At 39.3% G+C, this 14,414-nt stretch overlaps 1 protein-coding gene across 4 annotated transcripts in view; it reads right to left on the reverse strand.

The window, feature by feature from the left end:
- LOC149836000 (vacuolar protein sorting-associated protein, putative (DUF1162)) overlaps nucleotides 1-14,414 on the reverse strand; it is a 208,730-nt gene that overhangs the window by 111,439 nt on the left and 82,877 nt on the right. For 3 of the 4 annotated variants that reach the window (XM_090008901.1, XM_090008904.1, XM_090008905.1), the window contains 3 exons: nucleotides 8,099-8,252; nucleotides 7,895-7,993; nucleotides 7,654-7,755 (listed from right to left, as the gene is read on the reverse strand). In XM_090008901.1, the coding sequence (XP_089865027.1) occupies nucleotides 7,654-7,755; nucleotides 7,895-7,993; nucleotides 8,099-8,252 (355 nt within the window). The remainder of the gene's footprint in view (nucleotides 1-7,653; nucleotides 7,756-7,894; nucleotides 7,994-8,098; nucleotides 8,253-14,414) is intronic. The other variant, XM_090008902.1, reaches the window with a different exon arrangement.

The following is a 14,414-nucleotide window of genomic DNA, read 5'->3' on the forward strand; positions in this document are numbered from 1 at the left end:
AATAAATAAGGAAGATAAAATATGAAATTTCGAAACTGGGGTCCAAATGACCAAAATACCCCTAATAACAAGACTGTGGCCTTGAAATTAGGGTTTTTAAAAAGATATTTTGATAAAATGCAAGTTTTGAAGTTTAGATGAAATAAACTAAGCTAAATATGATGTGACATGCTTAAATATATGAAAATTAGGGTTAGGGATTTCGAAATTTAGGTCAAATGACCAAATTGCCCCCGATAGCAAGACTATGGCCTTGAAATCAGGGTTTTTAGAAATAGATTTTGGTAAAAACTTAGGTTTTATGCACTAAATGAAATCAAATGAGCACAAAATTAAACCTAAAGCATCCTAACATGATTATGAACATAATAAAACCCTAAAAATATATGCTTATGCACGAAAATCCAATAATATCACAAAAACTGTGATTTTAGCAGTGTTTTTGGATCTTTCAGGAACCCGGTTTTGCAATTTGCTTAATTCAGCCATCAAATGGATTCCAAAATCCATAAAAATTGGTACCTGCACTTTTTATAACTCTAATGTCGAATTGGAATTATAAAAATAAATTTTTGACATTAAATCAATCCGAAAATTGCATTAAACCCTAAAAATATGTTATTTTTGACCTAATTCACCAACCAGTTTCAATCCAAGACCTGAATCAGGGATCAAATCTCCATGGAAATTTATGAAATTTTACAAAGACTAACTAAGAAGAAAAACAGAGATTTCCCAATTTACAGATCGGAAAAAGCATCTCCGGTTAGGGAGAAACCCTTCCGACAATCTGAGCTAAAATATATCACTTTTAACAGGGATTAAAACAGCTATTCCAGATTGAAAATACAGACATAAATAGCAATCCTAAACAAAAATTTCTGAAATTTTAGTGATGAACAGTAGACAGAAAAATAACAATACTCACTTTTTACAGATCTAAAATCGGATTTGTGGTTTGGGATTTATGACTAACACAAGTCTGATTAGGGTTTTGGTAAACCCTAACGAGTTTTAAATTTAAAAAAGGATTCTCTAAATAGGGAAAAATACTAAACAGTGATCAAAAAATCCGAAAATTTCACAGCAGACAGATCTATTCAATGTGAATCCATAGTACTTTACAGATCTAAAATCGGATATAAGATGAGAGAAATATCATAACAGCAAGTTACCTTCTTGATTTTAACCACGATTTTAAAGCTTTAAAAACCCGATTTGATGTCTGATTTTTTTGAAAGGGTTCCCGAGATCCAAAACCTCTGATTTTTCTACAGTAACTCAATAACTCATGCATGCACCACATATCAGAAATAAACAATGAGAACTTCAATCCAAAATAACATTATCTTTACTGTTCTAAACCTAAAACACACAGAAATTTAAGAAACTTGAAAAACCATGCATTAACTAATGTAAATAAATAAAATAAACCATAAAAGAGTAAATAAAAATTATTTTTATGCTGTAGAACGTAAAACAAACATGAATAAACCATGAAAATAAATTAAAAACAGGGAATCAATGGCTGGAATTTGATATCACCTTTAAAACATAGATTTAACCCATTAAAAAGGGTAAATCATATATTTTATTGGTTAATAATGCAAAGAATCATATTTAAATCAATTCTAATGGATTAAAATCTCTGTAAATCATCCAAAACAGGGTTAGATCACCTTCTTAGATTGTTCTTGCTGATTCTTGATGGTTCTTGTGGTTGAATCCATGGTTTAATCCATGAAGGGGATGACACCAATGGCTAAAATTGATTTAAAACAATGAAAAACATTAAATAAAAACTAAAAATTAAAGAAAAACATTACCTTGAGGTTACTGCAATGGAGGAAGGGCTGGAGAGGAGAGAAAAGCTCCAAGAACTCAATAGGAGAGAGATGGGAAAATCGACCCTCCTTATGCCTCTATTTATAATAAAAAAAATAGGTTTAAAAATTGACAATTTTGAAAATTTTGGACTCTAAAGGGGGGGCGATTTTTGGGTGGAGTTACCTATATGCCCTTAGTCTAAATTATCCTAAATAGTTCCTAATTAACCCCTAGCTAAACCTAAGAATCCCCAAATGTGGTGCCACTTGGCATTCTCTCACATTGGGTTTTTAAAACACTTTTAAAAACCTTTAAAAACACTAGTTTTAAAAACTAACTTTCAAAAATGAGTTTTTCAAAATGGTTTTGACTCTTCTAAACCTCTAACACTAACCAAGACATCAACTAACTTGAAATTGAGTTTTTCAAAAAGCGATTTTAAAACTTGAAATTGAAGGAGCTTTCAAAAGATTTTCAAAAGTAAACTTAAAATTAGGATTTTTGAAATGGCATAAGGTCCTAACTGAGTTAGAATTCCTCTGGATATGGTGCCAACCGAGTGGGCCCACATCGAATTTTGATCATTTTTGAAATAAACACTGAAACTGGCTTTGAAAAAGGGTTAAAATTGACATTTGAAATTCAAGATCTTTGAAAATAGGGTCTCAAGCGAACTGGAACTCCGGGTTAGAGTCCTGAACTCTTAGGACTCTGAGATTTTAGATTTTAAAAGCCAAATGAAAGAATTTTTAAAAGATTTTATCAAGAAATGATGAAATAAGTCAAAGAACACAGTCAGGGTTAGACTCCTAACTCGACCGAACTCTAAAATAGAGTCCTGAACTAACTGGACTCTGTAAAATGACCTAAATTTTGAAAGCAAACGGAAAAAATTGAAAATGGAAGTAAAACTGACCTTAAAACAGACTCCTGACCGGATCAGGACTCTGAGACAGAGTCCTGATCGGACTGAAACTTTCAAAATTTTGGGAAATTTGATGAATAGAGGAATTCAGAAGCGACACCCTCTAAATGGGTCTCATCTGTGAATTGAAATCGATTAAAGTTTGAATTTGAAAGGAATCCAGATTGTTTTCTGAGAAAATATTTCGAAATATAAAGTCCTGGGGTTGGAAAATGACAAAGTATTGAATAAAAACCCAGGTTTTGAAATTGATTTTGGAATAAAGCTTTAAAATTCAAATCTGGATTGAATGTTTTGAAATAGGAGTGCTGGATCTCGAAAATGAGATACAATGTCATACAATGCTATGCAGAATACGTGCAATGACATGCAATGATCTGTGATGACTTATGAAATGGACAAACACTGGATGAAGGTAAAAATTTGGTATGTTTACACATAGATCGCAAGCATTCTGCCTATTAGGCGAAATCAACATAACAGGATTAACTTAAAGTGTCAATACACGTTTAGAGGTTACTACAGACCTCTCGTCCTACTCTTCGTAGTTTAAATATGTCGTACGTGACTAAGAGAACAACTACACGAGGAGGAGCATAGATTCCTTGTAAGAAATCCAACAACAATACATTCACGAAGGAACGAAGGTGCTACTATCTGGGTTGAACCAGAAAGCCTAGAACTAGGTCTTGCATCAGAAGTGATGCAACGCCGATCTAGCGATGACGCATGTACCTCAATAGGATTCCCGCCCTACTCGTGCACAGGCTCCTAAAGATCCGGCTGCTATCTCTGCTTTACAAGCTATACATTCTTGAAAATAGGTTTGCACCTAAGACCATCATCTTTGGAGAACCGAAGTGCATAAGTGTGTGTCGTGACCTTTAAGACAAGTGAAACGATATACACTATACACTCGAAGCTACACTAGAGAGTGCAAGCTGACAAGGGGCAAACCCGTGCACATACTAATACAATGATAAATCGAGGGGCAAGACTCGATGGGTGAAGCTACACCGCGAGGGTAGAACGCTAGAGCTACACACGAGGTATGAGATCCTACACTGACTACGCAAGTGTAAAGGACGACTCACGAGGCATGGGGTTGCACATCAAATAACGATAAGCGTAAGCAAGTAAAGAAACATACGACAGATATAAGAATACATTCACAAAGGCAACAGCAAGGTAAGGATGAACATATGCAAAAGGTAAGTGCAAGAGCAAGCACGACAGCACAGAAAAGTAAAGTACGAAGAATAAAGCAAGAAGCAAGGTCATGGCGCATAAAGCGCGGGGGCAACAAGTAAATGCAAGAAAGTAAAGTGCATGAACGTAAAGAAGGACCAGGATTGCATCCTAGAGAACAAGGCAAACATAAACAAGTAAATGTCATGGCGCAAAGCGCGGGGCAGCAGAAAAGTAAAGTGCGAGAAAGTAGAGAGGACAAGGATCGTGAAACCGCGTCCTTGAGTTAAAAGACATGAAATGTAAAGACAGGAATGAAAAGCCTAGGCACATATAGCGCGGCGGCAACAGAAAGGAAAGTGCGAAAAAGTAAAGAGGACAAGGATCGCGAAACCGCGTCCTTGAAGGTAAAGACATACGTATATATATTATACGTATACATATATCATCCTCTTTTAGTTATCTTTTCTTATTTTAGCATTTATCAGTTCATTTTCCTTTCACGCAAGAATCCCCTACCTTAAGGGGTTGTCGGTCCTCGTACGCATGCAGCGTAGGCAAACAAGAGCTTGAGCCACAGAAGGCGAGCTAGATCCACCGTTCAATCTGGACAGCTTAGAACGTTAGTATATGTCGTAAGATAAACGAGAAACAACAGACGCAGCAAGGCCTCCTGCCTGCAGGAGGCAGATGCAAGAACTCTACATCCTGCAGACAAGGGTGCCAGAGGCAGCGGCCTCAGCCTTGCTTGGCAGCAACAGCAGAGGTAGGGAGCAGGAGCTCCCTGTCTGCCAGCACAAAGAAAGGCACGGGAGGGAGCAGAGGCTCCCTACCACGCCTGCCGCAACAAGGCAGGGGGGAACACCCCCTGTCAGAACACGAGACAGGGGTTGTGCCCCCTGCTGAGAACGAAACAGGCAGGGGCTCTGCCCCTGCCGACAGCAAGAACAATGCAAGGGGGCAAAGCCCCTTGCCGGAGAACAATGAAACGCAGGAGGCAAGCCCCTGCTCAAAAACAGGAAAGCAGGGGGGCTTCGCCCCCTGCCGGCAAAACGCAGGAGGCAGGAGGACAGAACCCCCTGCCGAGGAGCAACAGGAGAGCAGGGGGGGGCTCCGCCCCCTGCCAGGACAACAACTGAAGGCAGGGGGCACCCCCTGCTAAAACAAATCAAAGGCAGGGGAGGCGAAGCCCCCTACCGAGAAACGAAACAAAGGCAGGGGGCCTCGACCCCTACCGAGAAACACAACAAAGGCAGGGGGTCTCGCCCCCTACCGAGAAACACAAGGCAGGGGCGAAGCCCCCTGCCGAACACAAGATGGGGGTAGGGAGCAGAGCCCCCTAACAGAGGACTTCAGGAGGCAGGGGGCAGAACCCCCTGCCAAAAACAACAAAAAGCGACAGGGGGTGGAACCCCCCTGCTGATGAGAGACGATGACAGGGGGGCTCAGCCCCCCTGTCGATCGACCCCTCACAGAGAAGAAAAGAAGCAAAGAAGAGGGGAGAAGATGTTTATACCTCGGAAGACCGCAACGGGGGAGTCGGAGTGGGGTACTGGCGTAGCCGACCGCCAGTCGGGAGGTGGAGATGGTCGCCGACAGGAGAGTCGACGATGCTCGAAGGCCGCTGCCGGCTGAGGCCACCGGACGGAGGGTGGTGGCGTTGCCGAAGCTTAGAGGTCATCGGTGGTTGAGGATGTCGGCTGTCAAAGATCGCCGACGGCTGCCATCGATGCCTGCAGCAGCCGAGACAAGGGTGGTGGCCGGCGGTGAGTCGCCGGCGTCCTGCGACACAAGAGACAGCGAGGGGGGTGTTTGCGTCGTCGGGAAGCCTGTCGAACTGAGAGAAGGTGACCGGACGGAGCTTCTCGTCGACGTCTCCAGTCGCCGGCAGCAGTGCGAGGGAGACGGAGCAGAGGAGATCGGGCGAGGGGTTTTGCCCCTCACCCGAGACGCCTGTGACTTAAAGTCACAGGCTTCTCGATCGTTCGAGAAGCCGGGTCCGAGTTCGAGTCCGGGTCCAGCTCGGATCCGGGTCCGACACGACGGACCGACTGTGACATGTGTCTGACGCGTGCAGGGCACGTGTCTGACACTGATTTTTTTTTTTTTCACAGACGTTACAATATGACTGTCCAACTAGCTGTTGGACTGTTCCAAAAGTCATAAATATGATTGTTCAAACAGTGAATACCTCTCTAAAATGTCCATCTTGGCTCTATATATAGAGCTTTTGTCCTCTTTGTAAGATAATGCTTCTCTTAAGTATTCATGCTCAATAAGATGAATATTTTTTATATTTTTGTGTTCCTTTCTTTAGTTCTTTGATGCCTTGAATGCACTTAGTGCTTGTGTAGTGCCTTTGTGCTCTTGTATTATCCCTTAGTCGGACTTGTGTATGTGCATGTGCACTTTGTGTTTATGATCTTATAAGCCTTTAGAGACCCTTATTTTGTATTTCTGCATATTTCGTTACAATGATATGTCTCCAAGAATGTAAAATCACAAAGCCACTATGGCAACAACACATAAGCAATCAATGGCACGCACAAAAGCACAAGTGCATATAATTACAAACCATAAAGTGAATAAGATAGACTATACAAACATAACAATTTATTATTGATAAAATGCTCAGTCCCCAATATATACACAAAGAGGAAGAAAGGCTAGCCGTTAGGCTAGTCCTAACAGCTAGCTAGACTAGTTATTAGCTAAGCCTAACAGCTAGCCATCTAATGACTAAAATGCCCTTTAAGGGCATTAAAATTATGAAAAAATAATAATTAAAGCTAAAAATACAATATATATACATACATATGTATTTATTTATAAATCCTAACACAGATTACTCTACATTTAGGCTTTTGCCTAAAGTCATCAGCCACAAAAATGTTTTTGTCCTAGCAGACAGACCAGGACCTCATATAACTTTTTCCGGGAACCATTCCACCCCAAGTTCCAGCATGGATCTATAAAAGAAGGAAATCGAAAAAATGTCTGACGTATTACAGCACCAGAAAACCCCATCATCCTTATTCATTGGAGGTTTAATATCAACAAGCACCTTCATGATTCAATCCATTCAGCAGTCTCCTGATCATTTAAATGTCGCCTGAACTGAATGTCACATGCCTGGTTATTCAGCCTGCACTCCTTTATCTTGCAGGCCTGTTGTTTTGACAACCTAAATAAGGCCAGGCACTAATTAGGAACTCAGCTCTGACAGCATAAGTTCTTAGGAAGAAAAATGAGAAAGAAACAATCCTTCATTAAATCATGAGAGAACATAGAACAGAATATGTACAATATATACAGGGAATAGATACTACAAAATCTAGCCTCTGAAACAAATACAAAGAATACATAAACAATGCAACTGAAGATTGAAGTACACCCAAAAGCAACAACAGAGTATATACACTATAGACACAAACACTGAATGTCGAACTTGAAGCTAATTTGCAATTTAGTCTAGCAACTGACCATTCTTCTAGCATAAAAGAAATCAATAGCTCTAGAAACACATAAACATTGAATAATTCCAATCTTCCAGAACTTCAGGTAAGAGCAATGCATAAAAACCAATCTTGCACTCAGTTCCCATTACAACTATAAACAGTAAAACAATCTTCCCAATGAGAGCATTACACACAACAAAACTAAAACCGCAAACAAGCAAAGTGAAAACATCAAAAGTTGAGCGGAGGGATTACCACGTCATTATGAGATTGAAAACATCCAAATACATGACTGAAATGCAGAAGAGTCGTCAAAAAATCTGAATCATAAACAACTTCAAAAGGTAGAAGTTCAACCTATTGATAACAATAAAAATCTTGTTACCATTCATTGATCAAGCAAAACATCCATAGAAAATTTAAAGAAAATTTAAAGAAAAAAATGCTGACCACTGGAGATTCTTTAACAATATTTCCTTATAAAGAAAAACTTCACCTTTATTGACAACTCAAGATCATGATTGAGCGAAGAAATTTCAATTTGAGCATTTACAAAGGGCCGCTTATCAGTGGGGGAACCTTCCTCGTATGCAATCTACAGAATTCCCACCATACTAAGTGAAAGTGGGTATCTGGAAATATAATCTAACATGTCTTACATTCATGAATATGGAAAAGTAAAAATAAAAAGAAATCGAACCTTGTTATTATCAAACAACCACACATTCTTGTTGCATGGATCAACCATCTGCAATGAGTTTATTGAACAAATGATTTTTGCAGAGTCATCCCAAAGGTTGCATTCAAAATCGACATCATGGACCATCAACAGAAGTGTTTCCTTAACGTCTCTCCTAAGAAAGTGTAACACATGAAACAAGTCAACAGCCTCAGGCACATCTTCTAGAAGATTTGATTAACAAGAACAATAACCAAATAAGCAGGTGTACACAAACTCTAGCATGCAACATATCACTCAAATGGCAGATTGCCAACAATGAAAGCATAATAATGTAATATCAGTATTTGCATGCCACTTTGCTCTACTGCTATGTCACCTGCGTGCGGGTGCGAGTGCGGGTGCGGGTGCGGGTGTGGGTGCGGATGCGGAGGGTACGACACTGCAATTCCAAAAAATGTGGGTACGGGGACACGGCCTTATATGTATGTATATATATTAAATATCACATAAATACAAAATAAATTCAAAATAAACTGAATATAATCTAAATATATATGCGACATCTAAAATATATATTATATACTGAAAATATAATTATAAATTATATATTGAATACAAACTTGTATGTATGGAGGATATAATGAGGTGTCCGGGTGTTGACACGTGTCGACACGGGGATGTTAAATTATATGTCAATGTACATAAATATACATTCTTACCCATGAGGGGTATTTCAATAATTTCGCCCATGTATAAGTGTCAGCATATTAGAAGCTTATGCTTTTATTTTATTTTTTCTTTCTTTTAGAATCAGCCAGAGTTTGGAGAGTTTAGCCGATCTCTATGTGGATGAGATTGTTAGACTTCACGGGGTGCCGCGTTCGATAGTGTCAGATCGAGACCCGCGTTTCACATCTCGATTATGGCGCAAGCTTTAGAAGGCTTTAGGCACTACGTTGAAGTTTAGTACTGCTTTCCACCCACAGACGGATGAACAGACGGAGCGCACAATCCAGACGCTCGAAGATATGCTGAGAGCGTGTGCTTTAGATTAGGCAGGCGATTGGGCAAACATGTGAAGCTTGCAGAGTTTTCATACAATAACAGCTTTCATGCCAGTATTGGCATGGCCCCGAATGAAGCTTTGTACGACCGACCATGTAGATCTCCTTCTTCTTTTAAATGGATGATAAAACGCAAAAAAACAGCTATGGGGACGATCCATGGGTCATCCCCCATGCTTCGTGGAAGAATCCACCATGAAAACGTTTTATCCTTGGATTCCATCCGAAAAAAAAGCATAAAATCAAACCGGAGTTCGATTTCTCATCTATTTTCAAAAGAGGAGACCCATACCTCAAACCGGCGCTTGGGGGTTGCGGCTGTTGCGAGAAGGAGATGTTGCTGGCCACCAAACCTCTACCGCGAACGGGCGATCGGGAGTGTACAAAAATCGCCGGCTGCTAACAGGAGGGTTTGAGGGAGGTGACGTCGGCGCTACAAGGTTGCCGACGATCAGTGGTCATCGGGAAGCGAGGCCGTGGAAAGGGAGCAGCAGCAGGAGGCGAGGCGTCAGGCGAGGACGCCGACGACTGGAAGGTCATCGGCAGCCAGCCGAGAAAATACAGGGGAGAGGGAGAAAGACAGGGAGACAGAGAGAGTGGAGGAGGAAGAGCGCACGGGTGAGTCCCTCACCCTTGCAAGCTTTTAAAGGCGCGGGTTTGTGTCAAAGAATTGAATTGGGTTGGGTCCGGTTAGACCCAACTCAATCCAATTTTATATATACATATATATATATATATATGAGAGTTGTTTTGGATTTGGATCTTACGAAAATCCCAATCTAAAAACAGCCATAAAGCATTAAGTTTAAGAAAAGATTGAAGATTGGATTCTAATTCCAACCCGTGTATTGTTGCTTGTGTTTTTAATCGGTTTGGGTCTGCATGGACTCAAACCCCAAATATTTTACATGAGACAAATATTTGTCTCTTTTGGATCTTGGATCCAAACACATGTATCTATGTATTAGTTTTAATATATATATATATATATATATATATATATATATATATATATATATAACCAGGTCTTCGCATGTTTTGAGCATGAATCCTTATTAATGGATTCAATACTGGACTCCAAATCCATATGGATCACCTTTTTGGATCCTGATTGATTTAAGGATACTACATATGTCAAATGAATGACTTGAACTGGGTCCCATGGGGGTCGATCCTCGTGGATCCCCTATCGAGATCCAGATCCAAAAGTGTCTAAAAAGCTCGTATAAGTTAAATAACTTGATAAACATCCAAAAGTTCATCGATTAAATAACTATCGATGAATTTCTCATAAAATACCGAGAATAATCCCTTATTATTTCTGAAAAATCTTGAAAATTCGAGGACTTTACACAATCACCGTCATGGATTCTTTTTCGCCCATTTGAATCGAGAGAGACAATGCTTGTGGTGAATCTTTCCTTTGCAATCACAAACTTTTGGATAAGCTTTAAACAATCCCAAGAGCCTCAAGCTCTGATACCAGGTAATGAAACAAGCGGAAATACAAAAGGGATCCCAATAAGGATCAACACAAATACAAAAGGAATGCATAAACACTAATTCACCAACAGATAATACAAAGTGACAACAATCTCAATAGCATAACACATGCACACAATAGCTACTATGGGCACACACAACACAACACAAAAAAAATAATTTCACTAATGAAAATGCTTAGAAAAGCATTTCGAGTATTTCTTTTTGTTTGATTTATTGCCAAAGAAGAACTCTGAAGAAATTATGCATGATAATGATGATATGCATATTGATGACTTTGGTGTTCCCATGGATGATACCTAGAATCGTGATATTCAAATTTATTTCAAAAGAACTCTGGATCATCCTCCAATGTGCCCTTGATAGATATTCACAGAACCAAAATCTAGGATAATCTAGTATTAGGAAATCTAGTAGATCCTCTAGACATCCTGAAAGATTTGTGTCTTATGAGACTTTTTCCACTAGATATAGAGCATGTTTTTTGTCCATTCACTATTTTTATGAACCCTCAACCTACAATGAAGCTAAGAAAATTCCCGAATGGATTGATGGAATGAGCTTAGAACTAGGTGACTTCGAGAAAGCCAATACCTGAAAAATTTAACCATTAGCCATAGGAAAAAAAACCATAGGATGTAGGTGTTAAAATGTATCTCCAAAACCTTGTTGTAAGTATAAATATATATACTTATATACATAGAGATACATATACATATAATATATTATATGTATATGTATGTCTACATATATAAATATATATATATATATATATATATATTTATACATATTTTATTTTCTTACTCGAAAAGGGTATTCTTGTAATTTCCTATCTTGCGCATATTCCATTTGGGAATATGTTGTAATTTATTTTTGTATTTTGTATTTCTTTTATTTTTTATTTTTTTATTTTTGTTTTCATAAAGGTGCATTGGTATAAAACTCATGAGTCATATTATGAAACTTTGGGAGAGGGTGATTGAGTCTAGGTTGAGGAAGGTTGTCATGATATCGAAGAATCAATTTGGTTTTATGCCTGGAAGATCTACTATGGAAGCTATACATCTTCTTAGACAACTTATTGAGAGAAATAGAGAGAGGAACAAAGATTTGCATATGGTTTTTATTGATTTGGAGAAGGCTTACGATAGAGTACCTAGGGACGTTCTCTGGTGGACAATGATGAAGAAAGGTGTTTCTCTCAAGTACATTAGTATAATTAAAGATATGTATGAAGGAGTAGTAACCAATGTCCGCACTTGTGGAGGGGTGACAACCAATTTTCCTATAACAGTTGGGTTACATCAAGGATCTGCTTTAAGCCCTTTCCTATTTGCTATAGTGATGGATGAGCTTACGAGATCAATTCAAGAGAATGTGTCGTGGTGTATGTTGTTTGTTGATGATATTGTTTTGATTGATGAGTCTAGAGCTGGGGTTAATGCTAAGTTAGAATTATGGAGACAGACATTGGAAGCAAGAGGTTTTAAGTTGAGTAAGAGTAAAACAGAATACATGGAATGTCGATTTAGTAAGCAACGAAATAGAGATGGGAGTGTAGTGAAGCTTGGTGAGCAAGAAATACCGGTGGATGATTCTTTCAAATATTTGGGATCTATCATTCAAAAGTATGGAGAAATTGATGGAGATGTAAATCATAGGATAAAGGTTGGGTGGATGAAATGGAAGAGTGCAACTAGAGTGTTGTGCGATCGTACAATGCCATTGCGGTTGAAGGGAAAGTTTTATAGGACGACTATTAGGCCCGCTTTACTATATGGTACGGAATGTTGGGCTGCCAAGAGACATCATATTCAAAAAATGAGTGTAGCTGAGATGCGTATGCTGAGATGGATGTGTGGAAATACAATAAAAGATAAGATTCGGAACGAGGAGATACGTAAGAAGGTAGGCGTTGCACCCATTGAAAATAAGATGAGAGAGAATCGTTTACGGTGGTTTGGACATATTCGACGAAGGCCTAATGATGCTCCAGTTAGAAGGATAGAGAAATGGGAAAATATATTAGTTAAAAGAGGTCGGGGTAGGCCTAGAAAGACATGGATGGAGGTGATAGGAAAGGATATGAATGCTTTGAACCTCACCGAGGACATGGCATTGGATAGAAATGAATGGAGGAGAAGGATTCATGTGGAAGACCCAGAATGATTTTCTTTGTTGGTTCATATCGCCGACCCCAATTGTTTTGGGATGAAGGCGTAGTTGTTGTTGTTGTTGTTGTATAAAGGTGCATTGGGGGTCCCCCAATAGAGTCGTTGGGGGCTCCCCAACGACTCCTTTGGGAGCCCCCCCTTTGCACCTCTTTGCTTTTGTATAAATAGGGGTGTTCCCCCTTGTAATTCTTCAAGCTTGAGAGTCTCAAGCATTTGCTCCTTTTTATGAAATGCATGCACTATTGCATGTTTGCTATTTTTACGCTTTTTGTGTATCTTGTTCAAGTGTTGTGAGAGTGTCTTCGTGCACTTCTTTTATAAAGTATTTATGCTTGTATGCGTATTGTCTCTTCATAGACATTTTCACATGGTATCAAAGCTTGGTTGGTGATAGAGGATTGTGGGATTCTCTTCTTTCAAGTGCCTCGAAAAGCGTGCCTTCGAATCTTTGGAGGTTGAAGTGGTGGATCTTACTTCTCAAATATTTTAGAAGAATCTTGCGCAAGCTAGCATTTGAAATATTGTGTTGGTACGCCCTTTCTCCCTTCCTCTTTACTTCATAATGGGCGAAAAAGAGTCTCATTTTACTCTTGACTTCAAATTAAATGGGTCCAACTATCATGTTTGGGCCGGAAACATGGAGGCTCACATAAAAGGGAAGGGGCTATGGGGTTATGTGCAAGGCACAATTCCAGAACCGGAACCCAAAATAACTGTGGTAACGGAAGTGAAATCAAGATTCTTGAAGGAGAAGAAAGGGTTAAAGCTCTTGAAGAGTATTCTAAGAAGCACGATGAATGGCAAATGAAGAACTTCAACATTCTTTCTTGGTTCTTTTCATCCGTTGAAACTAAGATTAATGCCAACATTATTAAGTTCAAAAAGGCATCTGAAGCTTGGCACTATCTTGAGAAAATGTATACATCGAGGGATCTATCTCATAAGTATTATCTTCAAAAGAAGGCTCTCTCTCTTACTTAAGGTGAAATGACTATTAGGGAATATTTTGCCGATCTTTCCTCTATTTGGGATGAGCTTGCCATGCTTGAACCAAAATGGAGTGGAGAGGCTATTGAACTCCGTCACAGGCAACTTGAAGAAGATCGGTTCAACAATTTTTTGAATGGGCTAAGGCCCGAATTTGAGCAAATAAGGTATTCTCTTCTATCCTCATTTACTCCTCCCTCTCTTGAAGATGTACTCACCAAATTAAGTGGTGAGGAGACTCGTATGAGTTTATGTAAACAAGGATCAAGTGTTCTTATGGTTCCTTGTAATTATGAAGAAAGTAATGAGGTCAATGTCGTATCAAGACCCGAGAACAATGTAAAAACCTATCGTCCCCCTCATTTTAAACCACAAAATCAAGGTGAAAATGCTGGGCAAAGAGGAAAAAGGGACTATAGCAAAATTATTTGTCATTTTTTTAAAGAACCCGGACATATCAAACCCATATGTCCCAAATGAAAAAAGCTTCTCGCAATGGCTACCACCGGTGTACCACAAAAGGAGGAGGCATCATCAAGTGGGTCACTCTCTATAAATCAAATAGTGGAAGCCCTTCAACCTCTCCTCAAGGGAGCTACCTCCGGT

Source organism: Nuphar pumila, chromosome 6, assembly GCF_984573655.1.
Source record: "Nuphar pumila chromosome 6, dmNupPumi1.hap1.1, whole genome shotgun sequence".
Classification (NCBI taxonomy): Eukaryota; Viridiplantae; Streptophyta; class Magnoliopsida; order Nymphaeales; family Nymphaeaceae; genus Nuphar; species Nuphar pumila.